This window comes from Lutra lutra, chromosome 9 (genome assembly GCF_902655055.1).
Source record: "Lutra lutra chromosome 9, mLutLut1.2, whole genome shotgun sequence".
Classification (NCBI taxonomy): domain Eukaryota; kingdom Metazoa; phylum Chordata; class Mammalia; order Carnivora; family Mustelidae; genus Lutra; species Lutra lutra.
In genome coordinates this window covers 75081536-75101665 of record NC_062286.1, presented here as the reverse complement: position 1 = coordinate 75101665, position 20130 = coordinate 75081536, and the positions used below count along the sequence as shown (strand labels likewise).

General features: G+C 41.7%; 1 protein-coding gene across 5 annotated transcripts in view; it reads right to left on the bottom strand.

The window, feature by feature from the left end:
• MGAT4A (alpha-1,3-mannosyl-glycoprotein 4-beta-N-acetylglucosaminyltransferase A) overlaps window positions 1-20130 on the bottom strand; it is a 155842-nt gene that overhangs the window by 102744 nt on the left and 32968 nt on the right. Inside the window, exons 1-2 of one of the 5 annotated variants that reach the window (XM_047745040.1) lie at window positions 13309-13444; window positions 8555-8884 (exon numbers count right to left, since the gene is read on the bottom strand). In XM_047745040.1, the coding sequence (XP_047600996.1) occupies window positions 8555-8648 (94 nt within the window). In that variant the 5' untranslated portion in view covers window positions 8649-8884; window positions 13309-13444. Of the gene's footprint in view, window positions 1-8554; window positions 8885-12947; window positions 13220-13308; window positions 13445-20130 lie in introns of those variants that run through there. The other 4 variants (XM_047745041.1, XM_047745043.1, XM_047745039.1 and 1 more) reach the window with 4 other exon arrangements.

The window sequence follows — 20130 nt, the reverse complement described above, 5'->3', positions numbered from 1 at the left end:
AGGCCAGAGGTGGTAGGATAACACAAAGCCCTTCAAAACAAAACAAAAACCCTGTCAACCAGGAATCCCAAGTCCAGCAGAGCTGTATTTCAAAAATGAAGGTTAAAATACACATATCCCAAGATAAACAAAAATTGAAAGGATTCATTGCTAGCAGACGTTCGTTGCTTACAAGAAATACTTAAGGAAATCATTAAGCTGAAAGCAAGTAATCCTAGACAGCAATTTAAAGCCACATAACAAGCACCAGTGATTATGTAATTATAATAGACACTATTAATGCACACTTTTTCTTTCTCTTCAATTATTTAAAAATAGTATAAAACGATATGCATATAAGTATCACCAAGTCTGTAACACATGGAAATGTAATATATTTGCCAATAACAGAACAAAGGAGATAGGTGAGAATAAAGCTGCAATGTGCTAAGGAAATAACAGATGGTAAAATAATAACAATGTATTGTTGGGTTTATAATATTGACAGATGTAAAGCATAAAACAATAACAACACAAAAGGGGGGGGTGACAGCGCTAAACAGAGGTAACATTTCTATATATTACTGCAATTAATGTAGCATAAATCTGAAGCTGATTCTGATAGGCTGCGATGTAAATGATAAACCCTGGAACAACCACTAAAATATACTCAAAAAATAGTGAAAAAAGTCATTAATGAAATTAAAATGCTACATTAGAAAATATTCAATCCATGCAAAAAAAAAAAAGTATAGAAGAGGAAGAAAAAAGATATGAGACATATGAAAAACAAAATGATGGCAGATATAAATCAAACTATATCAATAACAGGAAGAATGGATGGATAACAGTCTGAGCAAAAGGTAGACATCTTCAGACTAGATCCAGAAAATCATGATCAAACTATAGATTGTTGACAGGAGTCAAACTGTAAATTTAAAGATAAATAGATTAAAGTCAAAGAACAGAATAAAGCATAAGATACAAGTAGAAGCCACAGAAAAGCTGGAATGGTTATATACTGATACACTAACAACAGACAAAACAGTTCAAACAAAAATGTTACTAGAGATAAACAGGGAATATTCAATAATAATTAATATAAAATAAATATAAAAATATTTTAAAATAAAAAATACATGTACCCAATAACAGAACATCAAAATACATGAAACAAAAAAGACAAATATGAAGAGAGAAATAGATAATTCTATAGCAATAGTTGGAGTCTTCAATTCTCTACTTTCAATAATGGACAGAACAACTAGAGAGAAGGTCAACAAGGAAACAGAAGGTTTGAAGAGCACTATTACTCCAGCAGGACCTGACAGACATCTACAGAACATTCCATCTTACAACAACAGCATATAGAGTCTCAAGTGCACATGCAACATTCTAGAGGATAGAACATATGCTAGGTTATTTTTAAAAATCTAAATAAACTTAAAAGGATAGAAATAATATAAAGTATGTCTTCTGACCACAATGAAATGGAATTAGGAACCAATAACAGAAAAATCTGGGATACTCCTAAATCTGAGAAAATTAACACTCTCCTAAAAAACCAACCAGTAAAAGAAAAAAGTAAGAAATCAGAATACACTTTTGAAATGCTTGAAAATCAAGACAGAACATACCAAAATATGGGATGCAACTAAAGCAGTGCCTAGAGGGAAGTTTACAGCTGTAAATACCCATATTATGAAAGAAAAGAGATCTCGAATCAATGACCTTGCCTTCTACAGAAACCTTACCTGCACCAAAAAAAGAAGAGCAAACTAAGCCTAAAAGAAACAGAAGGAAGGAAAGTATCAAGATTAGAGTAGAAAGTAATGAAATATATGATCTCTCTGATGTGAGGAATTTTCTCGAGAGGCAGGGTGGAGGGGGTAGGGAAGGAAAAAATGAAAAAAGATGGCATCAGAGGGAGACAAACCATAAGAGACTCTTAATCTCACCAAACAAACTAAGAGTTGCTTGGGGGTGGGGGGTGGAGATAGGGTGGCTGGGTTATGGACATTGGGGAGGGTATGTGCTACGGTGAGTGCTGTGAAGTGTGTAATCCTAACGACTCACAGACCTGTACCCCGGGGGCAAATAACACAGTATATGTTAATAAAAATATTTTTTTTTAAAGAGTAATGAAATAGAGAGTAGACAGAGAAAATCAAGAAAACAAAAGGTGGTTCTTTGAAAGGTCAACAAAATCAACAAACTTTTAGCTAGTCTAACCAAGGGGGGGAAAAAAAACCTAAAACTATTAGAGTACTAAAAGAGAGGGCTTTACTACTGATCTCACAAGAACAGGAAGGACTATAAAGAAATATGATGAACAAGTATACACCAATAAATTACATACCTTAAATGAACTGGACAAATTAGTAGAATACAACCTACAGAAATTCACTGGAGAAGAAATAGAGAATCTAAAAAGAACCGTAACAAGTAATAAGATTCTATCAGTCATCAAAAAACTGACAGAATCTTATTACTTGTTACAGGTATTTTCACAAAGAAAAGCCCAGGCCCAGATGATGTCAGCACTGATTCCACCAAACATTTAAAGAACACTTATTTTCCACAAACTCTTCCAAATAGAAAAGAACACTTCCCAAATCTTTCTATGAAATTAATATCACCCTAATATCAAAAACTGACAAACACAAAATAAGAAAACTACAGACCAATAACCCTTCTGACTATGGATCCAAAATCCCCAACAAATACTAGCAAACCAGATCCGGCAACATCTAAAAAGAATTATACACCATGCCAAGTGTTACTTATTCTAAGGATGGAAGGTTAGTTGAACACATACAAATCATTTAATGTAATATATTTTATCAACAGAATACTGAACAACAAGACAACAACAACAACAAAATCACGCAATAGACACAGAAAATTCATTTGACAAAATTCAACATATTTTCATGATAAAAACACTCAGCAAGCCAGGACTAAAAGGCAACTTCCTTCACCTGAAAAAAAGACATCTACTTAAAAACCACAGCTAATATTCCACTTAAATAAATGTAAAGACTGGCTGCTTTCCCCTTAAGATCAAGACAAGGAGGTCAGCTCTCACATTACTTCTATTTAACACTGAAATGAAGGTTCTAGCCAGAAAAATTAAACAACACAAAGAAAAAGCATTCAGACTAGAAAGGAAGAAATAAAATTATATCACAGATGGCATGATCTGGTACACAGAAGATCCTAAGGAATCCACTATAAGAATAAATAAGTTCAGGAAGGTTGCAGGATACAAAATCAATATACAGAAATCAATTGTGTTTCTATACACTTGCAATGAAAACTGACAAAGTTAAGAAAACAACTCCATTCAAAATGCTATCAGAAAGTATAAAATACTTGGGTATAAATTTTTAAAAAGAAGCATAAATCTTAAACTGTGTAAATGTATGCAAAAATTGTTGAAAAAAAGTAAAGACCTAAATAAATGAAATCCTATGTTTTATGGATTGGAAGACCGAACACTATTAAGATGGTAATGGTACTTAATCTGATCTATAGGTTCAAAGCAATCCCTATCATAATCCCAGTTGACTTCTTTATATACATTGACAAGCAGATGTTAAAATTCACATGGAACTGCAAGGAGCCCAAAATAGCCAAACAATCCTGAAAAAGTATAAACTAACAGAATTTATACTTCCAAACTTCAGAAGTCACTACAATGTAATAATCAAGATGGTGCTGTACTAGAACGAAGGAATATCAATGGACTAGAATTGAGAGTCCAGAAATAAATCCATACAGTTATGATCAACTGATTTTCAACAACAGTGCCTAGACCATTCAATGAGGGGAAAACAAACGGCTAGGACCACTGGATAGCCAGATCCAAAGAATCAAGTTGGACCTTTACTTCATACCACACACAAAAATTGACCTAACAATGGATTAAAGGCCAAGACTCTTAGAAGCAAGCACAGAATTTTCATTATTTCAGGTTTGACAATGAACTCTTGGATAGGACACCAAAAGCACAAGCAACAACAAAAACAACAAAAATTGACTGAATTTCACCAAAATTTAAAACTCTTGTGCTTCATAGGGCACGATCCAGGAATGTGAAAGACAACCCACAGAATGGGAGAAAATGTTTGCCAATCAAGTATCTGCTAAGTAAATTATATCCAGAATATATAAAGAACTCTTACAACTTACAAAAAAAAATTTTTTTAAATAAGCAAAGGATCCAAATTGACAATTTCCCAAAGAATATATGCAAATTGCTAAAAGAATATAAAAAGATGCTAGACATCATTAGTCATCAGAGAAAGGCCACTCAAAATCACAATAAAACACTATATCCCGACCACTAGAATGAGAATTGAGAGCTAGATAATATGGGTTGTCAAGAATGTGAAGAAACTAGAATTCTCATATGCTACTAGAAGGAATGCGTAATAGTCCAGCTGCTATGAAAAACAGTCTGGGGGCACCTGGGTGGCTCAGTGGGTTAAAGTCTCTGCCTTCAGCTCAGGTCATGATCTCAGGGTCCTGGGATCGAGCTCCGCATCGGGCTCTCTGCTCAGCAGGGAGCCTGCTTCCTCCTCTCTCTCTGCCTGCCTCTCTGCCTACTCGTGATATCTGTCAAATAAATACATAAAATCTTAAAAAAAAAAAAAAAGAAAAGAAAAAAGAAAAGAAAACCAGTCTGGCAGCTCTTCAAATGATTAAATATAGAGTGACTAAATGATCCAGCAATTCCACCCCTAGACAAATACCCAAGAGAAATGAAAACACATGTCCACACACAAACATGTACATGAATGTTATATGTTCCTGTGAGCAGATGGATTGCTTGCTCAGTCTTCCCCAATTTCTGGATTGTGCCTGAGCAATGTAGGAAGTTCTTTAGGAGAACTCCAGCTACAAGTGACATATGTAATGAAGGACTCTGGTCCCATTCTCACAATGTCTGCATACAACTTTGCCAACTTGTCTATTCCACATAATTGGAATTCTGCCTCATTTAATTCTGCATGCCCTGCTAAAACTGGTATCCCCAACCCCAAACTCCATCTTCCCTGGCTGGGTTCCTAACATCCTCCCAAACTTACAGCAATCCCATGGACCAGCTCATGTATTCTTCCAAGTGTTAGATGAAGACCTATGAAAAATAGCTTAAGAAGTGCACTGTGATTACCAACTAAACCTTGAGAGTCTAGGAGTCTTACATGCCTATGAAACTGAGTGTCTCCTAATTCCAAGGCACAAATATGCTACACCGTTTCAGAGCTTTGTGGCTGCACAAAGATCTCTCTACCTGACATGCCCACTATCTACTATTCTGCCTGGCATCACCTCCCTATTTATTCTTCCTCTGTGAAGTGATTCGAGAATTAGTAGCTTTAGTCTCTGCTCTTCTGGGAAGCAGACCAATAGCTAAGAGCATAATATCTGGAACCAGCATGACTGAGCTCAAACTTCACTTTATCACTTAAATGTACCACCTTGTCAAGTTTCTCAACCACTCTGCCTCAGTTTTCTCATCTAGTGAAAGGGGGTAATTCTTCTTCCCAGGGTTGTTATAAGGATTAAACGAAATCATATATAACATGTATTATGCTTCCCCAGCACTGGGTTATTACTTCTATCTCAATCTATTGATGGTATCATATTTGTTTTGTTTACCTGAATCTTCCCCTACCAGTCCCTGAGCCTCTCAAAGGTGTTAAGTTTATTATTTCTTTCATATTCATAGCATTTAATGCAGTGCTAGGCAGTACATTAAGGGGCCAATGAGTGAATGAAAAATAAAAACTACTAGCCCAGCAAAGTCAATGATTATGGAAACCATGCTTTCAATATAAAAATCAGACCACATGGTTGATGACTGTACCTAAGAGCAGGCCTGCTCTGGAAAATCCAGACTATCTGACTGCCAGAATGATCTAGAAAGAATCCAAATGCTCAGCAGTTATATCAGTTACATAAATGATAGCATTAAAACACAGAGGACTGGGGCACCTGGGTGGCTCAGTCCATCAAGCATATGCCTTTGACATGGGTCATGATCCCAGGGGTCCTAGGATTGAGCCCCACGTCAGGTTTCCTGCTCAGCAGAGAGCCTGCTTCTCCCTCTCTTTCTCTCTCAAATAAATAAAATCCAAAAACAAAAATAAACAAATAATAACAAAAACAACCAGGATCTTATATAACCATAACAGGAGTCATCTGTTGACACCTGAAAGAGTCTGGACAAAACACTAAGCAGAAAAACAGAGCAGGGGCGCCTGGGTGGCTCAGTTGGTTAAGTGACTGCCTTCAGCTCAGGTCATGATCCTGGAGTCCCGGGATCGAGTCCCGCATCGGGCTCCCAGCTCCATGGGGAGTCTGCTTCTCCCTCAGACCTTCTCCTCGCTCATGCTCTCTCTCACTGTCTCTCTCTCTCTCTCAAATAAATAAATAAATAAAATATTTTTTAAAAAAAGAAAGAAAAACAGAGCAGAAGAATATGCATGAAAGGATTACAGAGCTCGTCAAAGAATGATAATCAAAGAGAACAAACTTTATGTGTATCTAATATCACAGAATGAAAGAATATTTCTATGTTTTAAATTCTGATTCTAAAGACAACTTTTTTAAAGATTTTATTTGTTTATTTGACAGAGAGAAAGCACGTGCCCATATGCAAGTGGAGCAGCAGGCAGAGGGAGAGGGACAGGGAGAAGGATGCTTCCCACTGAGCAGAGTGACATGGGGCTCAATCCCAGGACATTGGGATCATGGCCAGAGCCCAAGACAGGTGTCAGCCGACTGAGCCACCCAGGGGTCCCTAAAGACAACTCAATCCAAAAAGAAAATAATGCTTATAATGCCTTCACACAAGAAACAAGATAAGTGGAATAGAGATTCCAAAAGTTTTTTTTTTTTTTTTAAGATTTTATTTATTTATTTGACAGAGAGAGATCACAAGTAGATGGAGAGGCAGGCAGAGAGAGAGAGAGGGAAGCAGGCACCCTGCTGAGCAGAGAGCCTGATGCGGGACTCGATCCCAGGACCCTGAGATCATGACCTGAGCCGAAGGCAGCGGCTTAATCCACTGAGCCACCCAGGCGCCCCAAGAGATTCCAAAAGTTTTAATCCCTTACATAAGACTCAGTGAAAAGGATCACATTTCTCCATTACTATAACTCTGAATAGATAAATTTCCTGATAAGAAAAAAATCCAGATATGCCCCTCATGGTCAATTCTCTTATTTCATAAGTAAACTTTTAAGGCCAGGCATCTGTTTTGGTCATGTCTGGGACAGTCAACAGTTTGATTAAATGAACCAAAGTTCTTCCTAAGTATGTCTTCTCCTTTCGGTACAATTAAAAAACGAAATCCAAATTGTATATATTTGTCCACAAAGAATAAAGGTCTTCAGCAAGTTTTTCATTCATTTCTCCCTGAAATAGTTCCTCTCAAAATTACAGCCCAACTCAGGAAAAAAAAAAAAAGAGATAGTATACTTGCTCAAAGAACAGATCCTATGCTTTTCACTTTAATCAGCTTATTTTATACATACATACTCACACAGATATATAAACATCTACATATACATACCTATATACACGCCAGAGGAAAATTAAGTAATGAATGCATCTTTTCAGTTATCTTCATATAAGTTACTAAAACAGGACCCCAATAATCTGGAGATGATGACTACTCTAACTTGATTCTAAAAAACCAAATATGTACCTCCATCCTTCTATGCCATCAACTTTCCCTAGATTAACATAGGAATGGGGGCACTTGGTTGGCTCAGTAGATTGACAGTCCAATTCTTGATTTTGGCTTGGGTCATGATCTTAGGGTTGTGACACTGAGCTCGAGTCGGGCTCTGTGCTGGGCATGGAGACTGCTTAAGATTTTCTCTCTCTAACGTCTCCCTCTGCCCTTCTTCCGTTGTCTCTGAGCTCTCAAATAAATTAAAAAAAAAAAAAAGCAAAGGCATTATCCCTGAATATTACTTAACAAATAACCTTCCTTAAAAACACAATTCAACAGTCTAAACACAATAAACTTAAAACTGGTTTCCAATTTTGAGTAAGAATTTATCCTCACCCACTTCATAAATACTCTTGCCCAAAGAGCAATCTGTCAACACATGTAGTTTAAATCATTAACTACCATAGCACCAAATCATTACTATAATCAGCATGTAAATTTCATGAAGGCGCTGATTGTGTCCTTTTAAGCACTTTAAACAACATCCAGTACAAGGAAGCTTATTAAACATTTACGATGTTTAATAAAAATAAAATGCCAAAACAAAAGTCTTTGTTATTCAGCTTGGCTGCCATGTATAATATAACCACTGATCAGTATCTATTTCTCCAAGAGCAATTATAAGAAATCGAAAACAAACCCCATTCAGATTAGAAATTCTGTCTCCTCTGTCCAAGAATACAGTTTCATTTTTGCATCAGAAAGAAACTAGCAGGCCTCCAGCAGAGAGCATGCAAATGCAGATTGTTGTGGTTGCTTAACCTAAGCATTTATGCATTGTTTACTACTATATTTCATGCACATTTTTGGAGATATTTGCCTTACCTTTCCCATTTTGCCACGTAGTATACCAAGATAAAGTCAGGAACGAAGTGATAAATGCTAAAACAGTAGCTACAGTTCCATTTCGGAGCCTCATCTCATTTCACCATCACACTGGTTCATATGTTTATGATGATAACCAAAACTGTTCTCTTTCTAATCCTGAAGTCAACTGAATCCAGTACTCCTGGCTCGGGGTCAATAAAAACAATCAATAAGAGAGGTTCATTTCAGACGCTCTGCAGAAGGAGCCCAGCAGCAACACCATTCATAATTGCAATTCTGGATTGTCTTCACAGTCGTCATAGGCTGCTGTCTCAGGCTTCTTTCTTCCTGTTCAGGGGAAAAAGAGAAAGGAAAACTTGTTCAATAATGCAAAATACTACTTTCTTCATTTATCACTCACCATTATGAACTAACTTTTGGCTGGGCTAACCTCCAGCTACCAAGATTATACCCGCATCTAAACAATTCATTTAATATACTAGAATCATACGATGTTTCTCCTCCAGAAAAAGAGCTTCAAACTATATTCCCTCCTCCTTGATTCTGCAAAAAAAAAGAAAGTTATGGCTCATTATTTAAAGGGAAAGGTTGTGGGGCTCATTAAACAAATAGGAAGCCACAGATTTGAAGCTGATTAACTGAGGATCACGCAACGGTTCCTACGTAACATAATCGTCATACTCCTCCATTTTCCTCTTGCAAAATAATAGTCAATGTTTTGAAAACTTTAAGAAAAACTGGGAGACTACAACATACAAGCATCAAAAAACCTGGGCTCTAGCTCCAGCAACATCATTATATATAGGACTTCAGGTGTACCACTGATTTAGGCCTTGCAGTTTCATCCACAAAACAAGCAAACCACCTGGCCTGGCTCCACTTCTAGGACACAAATAATGTTCATAAACAATAGAAAAGTCACAGTGATTATTGCCATTTATCATCATCATAAAAGAAATGTAGTTTTTCAGGTGAGTAACCTGCTCCCAAGGTGTCAACTGGGAATACGAAAAGGCATTTAGGAAACGAAGCAACCCAACCAGAACACTGCAGGACCTAGGACCTCGCACTGCTTTCACTCAGAAAATCTGAACATCGAATTCAATCAAGTCCTTATGGGTACTTAAGTATAGTCACCTAGCACTTAATAGGTTCTCCACAAATGTTAACTGTGCTAAAAAATAAAAGCAAACCAACCAAACAAACAAAACTGCAGCCAGCCGCGGGTTTGGTCTGCACTATGCATAGCCAGTCTCGTTCCCTGGGGGCATGTCAGGCACTCCAAGATGTTCACCGATTCCCAGTGGCCTCAAAGGGACCACAAGATGCACTTGGCAACATACTGAGACACACTCTACTGGGGTAAGTTAATATACCTCCAAAAATGCCTCACAAGCCCCAGGGACAATTCCCTTGACTACAAAGTATGGCTGATTAAAGTAGCCACTGGTAGGCAATTCAGAAACCACCATGTCAGCTACAGTTGTAAAACTGAACATAGTGACTAGAAATCCCCCCTAGACTAAGGGATAGTACTGATGGTAACAGTGACAGACTCTACAAGGCACTGAGTGTTTCCTATGCAACCACTATATGCTTTAAATCTTCAACAAAACCCTAAAAGGCAGGCCTTTTCTTTAACTGAAGTATAATTGACACACAATGTCACATTAGTTTCAGGTAATGAGACAGGCATTATTAAACTGGAGAGGGAACACTGACCTGTAGGACTTCAAAGTTCAAGCGCTTACCTACTGCCCTTTGCCTTTCAAACTAGGCCACCTGCACCTTGTAAGAATGAAGAGAAGGGCAAGGGCCACTCCCAGTCTAGAGAACCTTCCTGAGGTATTAACTTCACCCAACAGTGTGTGAATTTCAAAAATTTTCTCTCCTATAATGAATATGTATTTACTAGGAGATAAGCTGCAAAATTCATAGGAAATTTCTGAGTTTAAACCTAAGACTTTTTTTTAAAATTTTTTATTTTTTAAAGATTTTATTTGATAGAGAGAGATCACAAGTAGGCAGAGAGGCAGGCAGAGAGAGAGGGGGAAGCAGGCTCCCTTCTGAGCAGAGAGCCCGATGTGGGGCTCGATCCCATGACCCTGGGATCATGACCTGAGTAGAAGACAGAGGCTTAACCCAGGTGCCCCATAAACCTAAGACTTTAAACAAATTTCTCACTTCCTGTAACCTCTGGCTAAGCACCCCTCCCCCACCACACACACATCCAAGCATGCCTTCTAACCCTCCTTGGCCAACAGCTCTCACTGTGGTATAATATTCTGGAAGCACTGAACCCCTCTACTTCCTTGCTTCCTCTTACTATCTGAAAACAAGGAACTCCAAAGATATTCTCAAAGGTATCACTATTTTCTACAACCAAAGTTATTCATCTTCTATAGTTAAGACAAGTTAACATGAAACACGCTCACATTGATGGTTTAGATTTTAAAATCTTTGTGGTGAAATCCTACAATTTGTACTAAATTCCTTAAAGTGCCTAATATATTGTCTTATATTAGTAGGTACCCTAATAATGAGTTCTGATTATAAAAAGAGATGTGATAACTCAGTGAATTATATAATACAGAATTACAATCCTGGTGCAACATTATATAAAAATGCATATAACTTTCTGTTGCTACATACTTAGCTGCCCCTACTTCAGGAAGAATTTTGTCCTAGTAAAAGATCTAAAACTATACAGGTTATTAGAATAAACATTCAATTAATAATTATAGGGAAGTAAAGAAGAAATCATAAAGGATATTTTAAAATAGTTTTATTAAATACAAAAAACGCCCATATGATAAAATTCAGTATTAACACGTAGAGACAGTAAAAGTGAATGACTTCTAAAATCAAAGTAAGCTATAGATATGCTATTAATAATATGTAAAGAATATACCAAATATGAAAAAATTAGATCCAAGAAGCCATTAAGCTCTGGTTTGAAGAAGATATTTATTAATTCTACTAACAAGACCTAAAATTCTGCAGGAGAAATGTAAGAGCATTTTACTCAATAAGAATGTAGTCATACATTTTAATTAGGGTTTCCAAACTAATCAAGTTTAACTGCACAGTACAACTGAAGACTCCAGACTAAAGCAAAACTAGTGATCTCTATGCTCTTCAACCAGGAGAGGCAGTCAGGCTGGATAGCCAAGAGCCCTCTGGACTGACTGACTACCTAAAGCAAGAAACAAATTGTGTTATTATTTTTATCGGTATCCACATTTGCAAAAATTTCAACCTAACACCTTAATACTCTCTGAGATTATCACTTAATGTATCTGAATCTTTAACAATGAAAAATGTGATAGCTAAAACTTTCAATCATCTTCTTCACCCTCCCAAAGACATATGGAACTTCAACTCGAGACCGCAGACTGAAAAACCTGTTTTATTTGACTGCTCTATTGTTTTATTATTGGATACAAAAACCTTCATTTAAATGTATTGAAATATTCAATACATTTTATGGCTGAGAACACTTTGCTGAACACTTGGCATATTCCCTCATTATTCCACAGACAGGACAGAGGTGCCTGAAGACTGAAAGGCAGAAGCATGAAATTCATGACGTAAGCTATATAACTTTATACAAATTATGTAAAAATTCATTTTAAATTTATCAAAGGATTAATACTTTTCATTAACACAGCTTACATAATTTCATCGTCCAGCACGTTTTTGGATTTACAAGTGTGGACTAAAGAAACCCATGCCACGATAAGCTGTTAATAAAACTATTTTTTTTAATATTCAGAAAACGAAAGATAAACCACAAAAGGCATTATCTGATTCTAAATTTAGGTCCTATATTCCACCAAACGACGCTATCATTATCTTTCATGAGAATTCGTCCGAGAGCAAAAGCAGAACAGCAAAATACATGAAAAGCATTAAAAACATACATTATATCTGCTTATATTTCGCAATTCGGACTGTAAGCAAATAAACGGGCTCAGGAGAAACACACGCTGCGAGAAATAAAAGCGGGCGCGCAAGTGGTATGACTGCCAGCTCATGAAACACGCCTCAGAGGTGTCACCTGGTACACTCTGTGTGCAATCACCCAGACCCAATCTAAGGGTCCCACTTACAGCTTCCTCCTTCAGGGCAACTGGGGCCTGGGGGGATGGCGGTGCTCTTTCACACCGGACCCGCACACCTTCACTTTGTAGAAATATTCGCTACGACGGCTGCACACCGCCTCCGCCCCGGCGAGAGCACCCCTGCCTCCATGCCCCGGACCTCCTGGCCCCCGCCCCACCTACCCCCGGCTCCGTAAAGGCGCCCACCCCCGGGCCGTTGAGGGCCCTGGGGTGGCCCGGTCCCACAGACAACTCTCCCTTCCTCCCAGTACCCCCTAAGCCCGCACTTTCCTCCACTTTGCCCAGAAGTCGACGAGCCCCGCCGCGCCGGGGAGCGCCGGGAAACGCACCAGGCGCCTTGTCGGCCACAGCGAGAGCGCGCGGCACCGAGGGGCTGTAGCGGCGGCGGCGGTGGCGCGGGGCTGACCCCACGACCAGGGCGCCCCGGCCCGCGCCCCGCCCCGAGGCCCAGCCGGCGCCCCGAGCCAGCCCCGCAGCAGACGGAGGCTCGAGCTCCCTGTCGGGCCGCGGCGCGGGCAGCTCTGTTACCAGCAGGTGGATCTCCCGCGACCCCCGCGCCTCGGAGCCCAGCAGCCGGCACCGCCCCTCCATCCCGCGCCCCTCCGCGCAGCCGCCCTGCGCCCCCACCTCGAGGCCGCCCGCTCGCCGCCGCCAGCCGCGAGCCGCGAGCCCCTCACCCGCCGCTGGCGCTGCCAGTTCTGCCGCGGCCGCCGCCGAGGCTGCTGTGGCCGCCGCTGCAGCCGCTGTTCGCTGCCGGGTGCCCCGCCTCCCCAGCGGGACTCCGCCCCCGCCGCTGGAGCGCCGCGGCCGCCCCGCCCCCCCGGCCCCGCCCGCGACCCCGCCAGCCATTGGCCGCCGGTGCTGCGCGCCCTCCACGGGGCGCCCCCGCGCGGCAGAGCCGCTCGCGTCAGTGGCCTGCCCGGCTGTCATTTAGGGGCGCCGACTTGCAGCTACATAACTCTGCTGAGATCCCTTTCCTCCCCCCTGCATTTAATGTCACGGCGAGGTCTGGCTCTGCGTCTTGGTCTCCGGTCCCAGGCTCCGAGAGCTTGGCTTCTCCGCGCAGCCGCCCCTTCAACCCCCCGCGCCCCGCCAAGCCACATCTGGCTTTAATCCTCCCCGGCGTGTGCAGAGGCAGCTCAGACTGCCAACGGAAGGCCCCAGGGAACCCTCGGCCTCAGCCTGGGCGCGAGACCCGACCACCCTGGGCTTCCTCAGTCGGAGCCCCTGGCCCCAGCTGCAAGTCCCATTCCTCCGTCATCCGGCCCGGGCAGCATTCCTGGCGACAGGTCCCGGGGGCAGGTCCCAGGGGCAAGTCCCGCTCTAAAGCAACAATAGCTTCCGAGGCCCCCAGTTCCAGGACCTCAGCGGCTGTCTCTGACCTTCGCAGCATCTCCAGCGATAGGCATCCCTATCCCCAATTTACGGGGACTCAGAAGGAAGGACTAGCATAAACATAGGAAGAAAAAATACAAGGTTTAAAGGCAGATCGTTTGGGTGCCAAAGCCTTTGATTTTACCACTTCATCACATATCCTGCCCCTTTCTCCTGGGCCCCATGTTCTAATCTTTCACCATGTCAAGTTAACCAACTAGGTAATCATCTATAGAAAGCCTGAGTGTCCACCTTTCTTTTGCTTAGTGTTCATATGTATTATGACTTGTGTTAATACTAACTACCATTGAGCACATCATCTTTTGGTTATACCAAAGATATCTCATTTTAACCATTATCATAATCCTCACAACAGCCCTCCAAGTTAACATTTACAGGGAACTACCGGCCAAAGATCAAGGGGACATCCTTCTTCCTGCCAAGCTCCCAAAGTAATAAAAAGGTTCTTTTTAGAAATCCATGATCCAAAAATTCAAAACTCTTAAAAGACAAACCTCAATCAGAATAGTTCCCCCCCCCCAGCAAAATTCCTTTCTTTTGTCTCAAGATAGTGGTAATTAATAATCAGCTATGACATGCATGGGTTTCTTAGTTCTTCCATGGTGATATTTCTCTCCATGACTGTTGAGCTGTTTTAAAGGTCCAGGAAGACATACATGATTCTTTCCTCTCATGGTTCTCCCTCAATTCAGGGGGAGTAGACAAAAAGGCTCCTCCACTACCCAGCACCATGAACATAACTTAGGCATGACAGCCATGACATCGAGTGACAAGTTTTCTCTCTGCCTTGGGGGCCGGAGAACCAGATTTCCTGTGTTCTATGACAAAAACATTTCCTTGTAGCAAGCTGACAATAAAATTTCCAGATGTAAGCATTAAAGACTGAGGCCATTCTAGGATACAACCTTTGAGACACTGCTTGATACATGTTGCTGAAAATATCTTTTGGGAATGGAAAATCCTAGACCTTATTATACATTACTCTTAATGACAGACAAGTCTTTTGCAAACAGAGAAAGCTCTGCCATTTCACAGATGATGGAGAAAGCCACCAAGCCATGCCCACAAGATTGGCCAAAAGACCACATACCTGGGTAGCTACTATTCTTATTTTACAGAGGAAGAAACTGAGGCTCTGAGAGATTAATTTAGCAGCTGCAAATAGTAATTTAGGCAACTAGTAAATAACAGAACCAGAATTCACATCCAGGTCTGTTTGATTCCAGAGCCCCTACATCATTCCATCACAACAACTCTCTGCTTGAGTCTTCAGCAACTGACAAAATTTTGTTGAATGGATGAATATCAGAAAGATAAGTTTCTCTCCACTTTATCTTTTTCCCTCTCACTAAGAGACAGAAATGAAAGCATTCACAAACATTCTGTAGAGGAATATGTCAGAGGAGAAAGGAAAGCCTGGAAGGCCAAGTTTCAATTGCAGACTCAATGGTCTTATTCAGGAAGGTGGCAGGAACTCCCCCTGGACACTGGTTAGTGGCAAAAACCTATAGCAAAAGACGGAAAGCAAGCAGAAAAAAACAACGGCTTTCCTTTTGGGGCCTTTCTGATGACATGTTGCTTCTCTATCTGTCAGCAGAAGGGTAGGTTTGGGAAGAAATTTGGCCCTACAGTTAAAGTCATCACAAACCACTCACATTTTAGCTCAGGAAAATCTGGATTTCAGTTCATTGTCCTAAAAACTGGAATGGCACGGAATATGGGCCTCCAAAGCATAGGTCATAATTGGTTGCTCATTTGTCCTAACTTTGCAGAGCACAGGATCCTGGATTTTCCAATGACATCTGTGGTATCTGTTTAATAAAGGCAGTCATACCAAGCCCCACTGAGTCCTCTTTTTCTTATGTTTTCCATGATGAGTCCCTCTTTTATTCCCTCTTTGTTGCTTCTCTACTGTGCAGTTTCTTTTTGCCTTCTCCAGGCCTTTAGTTCAGAGTCAGTGGAAATAAGAGAAATGTTTAGGCAAGACGTTCTGCCTGTAACTTCACCTATCTGGATTCTGTCCCTAGCATCTTTCCACATTTTCTGAGGGCCTAGGAGGTGCAGAGGTAGCCAGCATCTAACCACAGGGCCATCACACACTACTGGGAAAGGTAAGTAAGGAATTAAACCCCAAGATACTGCCACAAGTTTAAGGTACTAGGACAGAAGATAGGATGGGGCCACCAGTCAGATTCTCAGGACAGGGAAGGCTTCCTGGAGATGACATGGGAGCTAAAAGCAGAGTCCACACCAAAGCTAATCTTTTCCCTTTATTGCTTTGATGGGGCACAGTTATTGGTGGGGCCACACCTACAGTAATCAACTTCTAAGAAATGAAGCAAGTCATCTTTAGTTCTCTTCAACCCTGGTCCCCTCCAACTGCATCATATATGAACGTTTATAATTGTTGTGATTCTGGGGCACCTGGGTTGCTCAGATGGTTAAGCCTCTGCCTTTGGCTCAGATCACCATCTCAGCATCCTGGGATTGAGCCTGCCTTGGGCTCCCCGCTTCTCCTTCTGCCACCACTCCCCCTGCTTGTGCACTCTTGCACTTTTTCTCTCAAATAAATAAATAACATCTTTTAAAAATAAATAAATGTTGTGATTCTGGTTTGTTGGCTACTCACTTAAATGGGATCATTTTTCAATTATAAAGGCTTCAAGAGGAATCTCCCCAGGAGGTCCTTCCTGGCTCCTATAGACCTGGCAGGAACCCTCTCATTTCTCGTGGTAAACAGTGTGCTCTATCACTTTGAGTCTAGAAGCTACAGGAGAACTAGGACCAGGGTGGACAGTAAAAGCTTATGTGTTTTCAGACACAGTGTCCAAACTATTTTTGCTGTGTAATGAGACAGGGCACACAGGGACCGAGAAATTAATGAGACAATTCAAATAGAACCAACCTATTTAATATTCAACTCTAGGTGGGCATGAAGTTTCAGCCAGATGGACAACAGAGAGCTAAATGATTTTTACTTTATTTTTACAATTCCTCCTCACACCTTTGCTTATCCTGATGTGAGAGAAACCTTGAAAGAGGCCTTTCCATTTCATTCACATTCACATCGGTGGGGTAGAGGGGTCTATCCCATTATTCAGACAAAAACCGACCTGGGCAGCTGTGTAATTTTGGAATTGTGGGTCCTCACCATACTTAAATGCTGTGGTCGGTGCCACTTGTGTATGTGTACAAGCCATTGCTAAAATTGTTCAAGAAAACCCCAAAAGAGGATCCTACTATCTTACTGGGAAAGGGCTCCCTTCCAGGCATTGTTAGAACAATTGGCAATGCCCCGTGGCAGGGAAAGTCTCTGCCAAGAGTCTTTAGGAGGATTGGAGGGATCACTCCCTTTTTAGCCACACCATTAAAGCTGACTCACTGGTTTTATTATATTTGATGTATACTCTGAAGGCACGAAGGAAGAGAATGGTGAGCCAGAGAATTACAGAGCTTTCGGGATTTTTTTTCCCCCTTTCTTTTCCTTCCTCTGTGAATTTGGTAGTTGTAAAAGATGTTGGGTCAACAGCCCTGTGTCTGAAATCCATCCATGCATAACACCAATTCCAGCAGTTCAACTGTGCTACTCTATCCGTTCCTTTCAAACAGGATAAAAACCTCTAATCAAAAAATACACGCAGGACCATCACTGCCCAGTATCAGGCCATTTGGAGCTATGGATAGCTGGACAACATAATTGTTGTCACCTTTTTCATAACAACCAGTATTTCTTGACCCTCTCTTACCGTGGTGGCTTACCGCCCTACAAGCAGGTGGGTGTATCAGCCAGGCACCAATCAGAAAAGAAAAAAGAAACAATTCTAGGTATTTTGCACAGAGGAACTAATACTCAGGAGATGGGTTGCAAAGGTGTTGGGAGGACGGAATGAAGAAAGAAGAGGGTAAAGAGCAGAAAGAAAGCTGGATGGTTACCCAAGGATCCTGGGTTGCTGGTGCCTCTTGGGTGGACACTGGGAGCTTGCATCTGCAGCTGCACTATTGGTTCTAGAACCCTAAAAACCTACTGCCTCTGCATGGGGGGAAGGCTGGAGACAGGAATCACCCCACCCTTCAGCTCATGCAGCTGTTGCCAACAACCTCCAGCAACCCTTGGTCTCAGAAGCGGAAGGCTTTTCGCTTGTCTATGCCTTCTCATCTCCAACCACTGCCTCCTGTTGGCAGACGCTAACGGGAAGCCTCAGGGAGCCTTGGGAAGGGCTGCTAGCTCCCTCCCAGCTCCAGCCTCTCAGGGCAGAGGACACAAAGGCAGCACGGGTGAGGCTAGAGACCAGGGGTAGATAACCAACCCAGTGTCAGAATAAAAAGCCATGTCAGGCATTCTGTAAAGCGAAACCAGAGCTTGTCCTGGAAACTTGAGGGACTGGAGAACTGTATGCCTGTCAGATCTTTCCGCTCCAGTAGGGTTCACACAAACTCTAGAAAACACAGTTCACATTCATGTTGCTCTTAAGAGAGACTGCTCACGTGTCTCATGGCAGCCATCAAGATCTGTCACTAGTAAAGAGAGACTCTGCTATCAGACAAGGCCATATTCAGCCCTTACGTGAGTAAAAGTTGGGAAGATGCCGAATTGTAAAATGCGGTCTCACCCCTCCGGGTGTTCGGATTCTGGCTGGGAGAACACCCACAGCTCTCCTAGTCTAACACCCACTTGCCACAAGAGCCACATTCCCCCTGCCCCCGCCTCAAGCTGAGCCACGCCATCCTGAATGCTCCCTGCCTTCCACAAAGGGGCACAGGCGGTCTCCTCTGGTGACTCACTCCCTGTCCCCATTCCACCACCCTCGGTGGCCAGCTAACATCCTTCAGCAAGATTCAGCTTGCTGCCACTTCCTGGGAAGCCCTTCCTTACCTACGAGCCTGGGAGATGGATCCACGGCGCTCCCATCCCTATTCCTACATATGGATTCATCGCTCTGTAGCATTATCCTGAGTTTCAAAGCTGGTGTTAGTTGGAGGAAGGGAAAGCTTTGGCCCCTCTTGGCCTTTAGAGTGATTGGGTCAGATCTGACGCAGCTGGAGCCCTCCAGTTACAAACAACCCCGGGGCCATGAAGAATGTTATCATTTTCTCTGTGTTTTTTTAAGTGAAAAAAGGTGGGCTGCCAGTATCATCATCTGCTGACTCATTCACTCATTCACTCAGATGTTAGCTCTTCAGGGCTGGGACCATCTCACTAAGCAATGTAGGACGGCCCGAGGGAGTTACTCTGCACGTGTTTGTTGATGGAATGGAGGGTTTTGTGGAACAAGACACACTTGCTCTGAGTCTTTAAGAACAGGCATAGGAATTGGGCAGGTGTAGGGAAAAAAGAAGCTTTACAAGAGAAGAAGCACACACAAATACACACACACACACACACACAGAGGGCAGTGCACACTGGTTGCTCATGGCACCTGGGCAGGAGGGGGTGAACAGAGGCATTGGGGAAAATATGGCAGGTTATGGAGGAGAGTGCAGGAGAGTCCCAGCCGAGGGCTTGGGTAAGAGGAAAGCACAGAAGATTTCTGAATTGAAAAGCAATGTTACAAAGCAAATATTCAAGGGTAGAGAATCAGACCATTGACACCAGCAAGAGAATTGCTGTAGTATTTTTACCTGAATTTCAGAAAATGAATCTTAGGATTATCAAACAGGTATTTACTGAACTGCTACTCTAGGGCCCATCTGTGTACCTCTGCTAGAGGCACTTAGTAAATATTTACTCATTGCTTTGGTTGTGCTTCCTACTTTAAATTTTACATTGGTCTAGGATCAAAATCACAAGGTTTATGAAATGCTGAAGGAGAATGAAGAAAGAAGTTTCTCTTCAGTAAGTAAACATTCTAATATTGGTGTCTCAGACACAACCAAAAATACAATATCACTTCAGAAATGAACTATCGTGACAACTAAGGCATCTCTTCAGAGGAAAGAGTCTTCCAGAATTCTGAACACTCCATTTAATAGACATCTTCATAGTCGTGCTCATAATGACTTTGGAGAGGTAGAAACATTGTAAGCAATCGAGAATGTCTTCTGAATACAAAATCT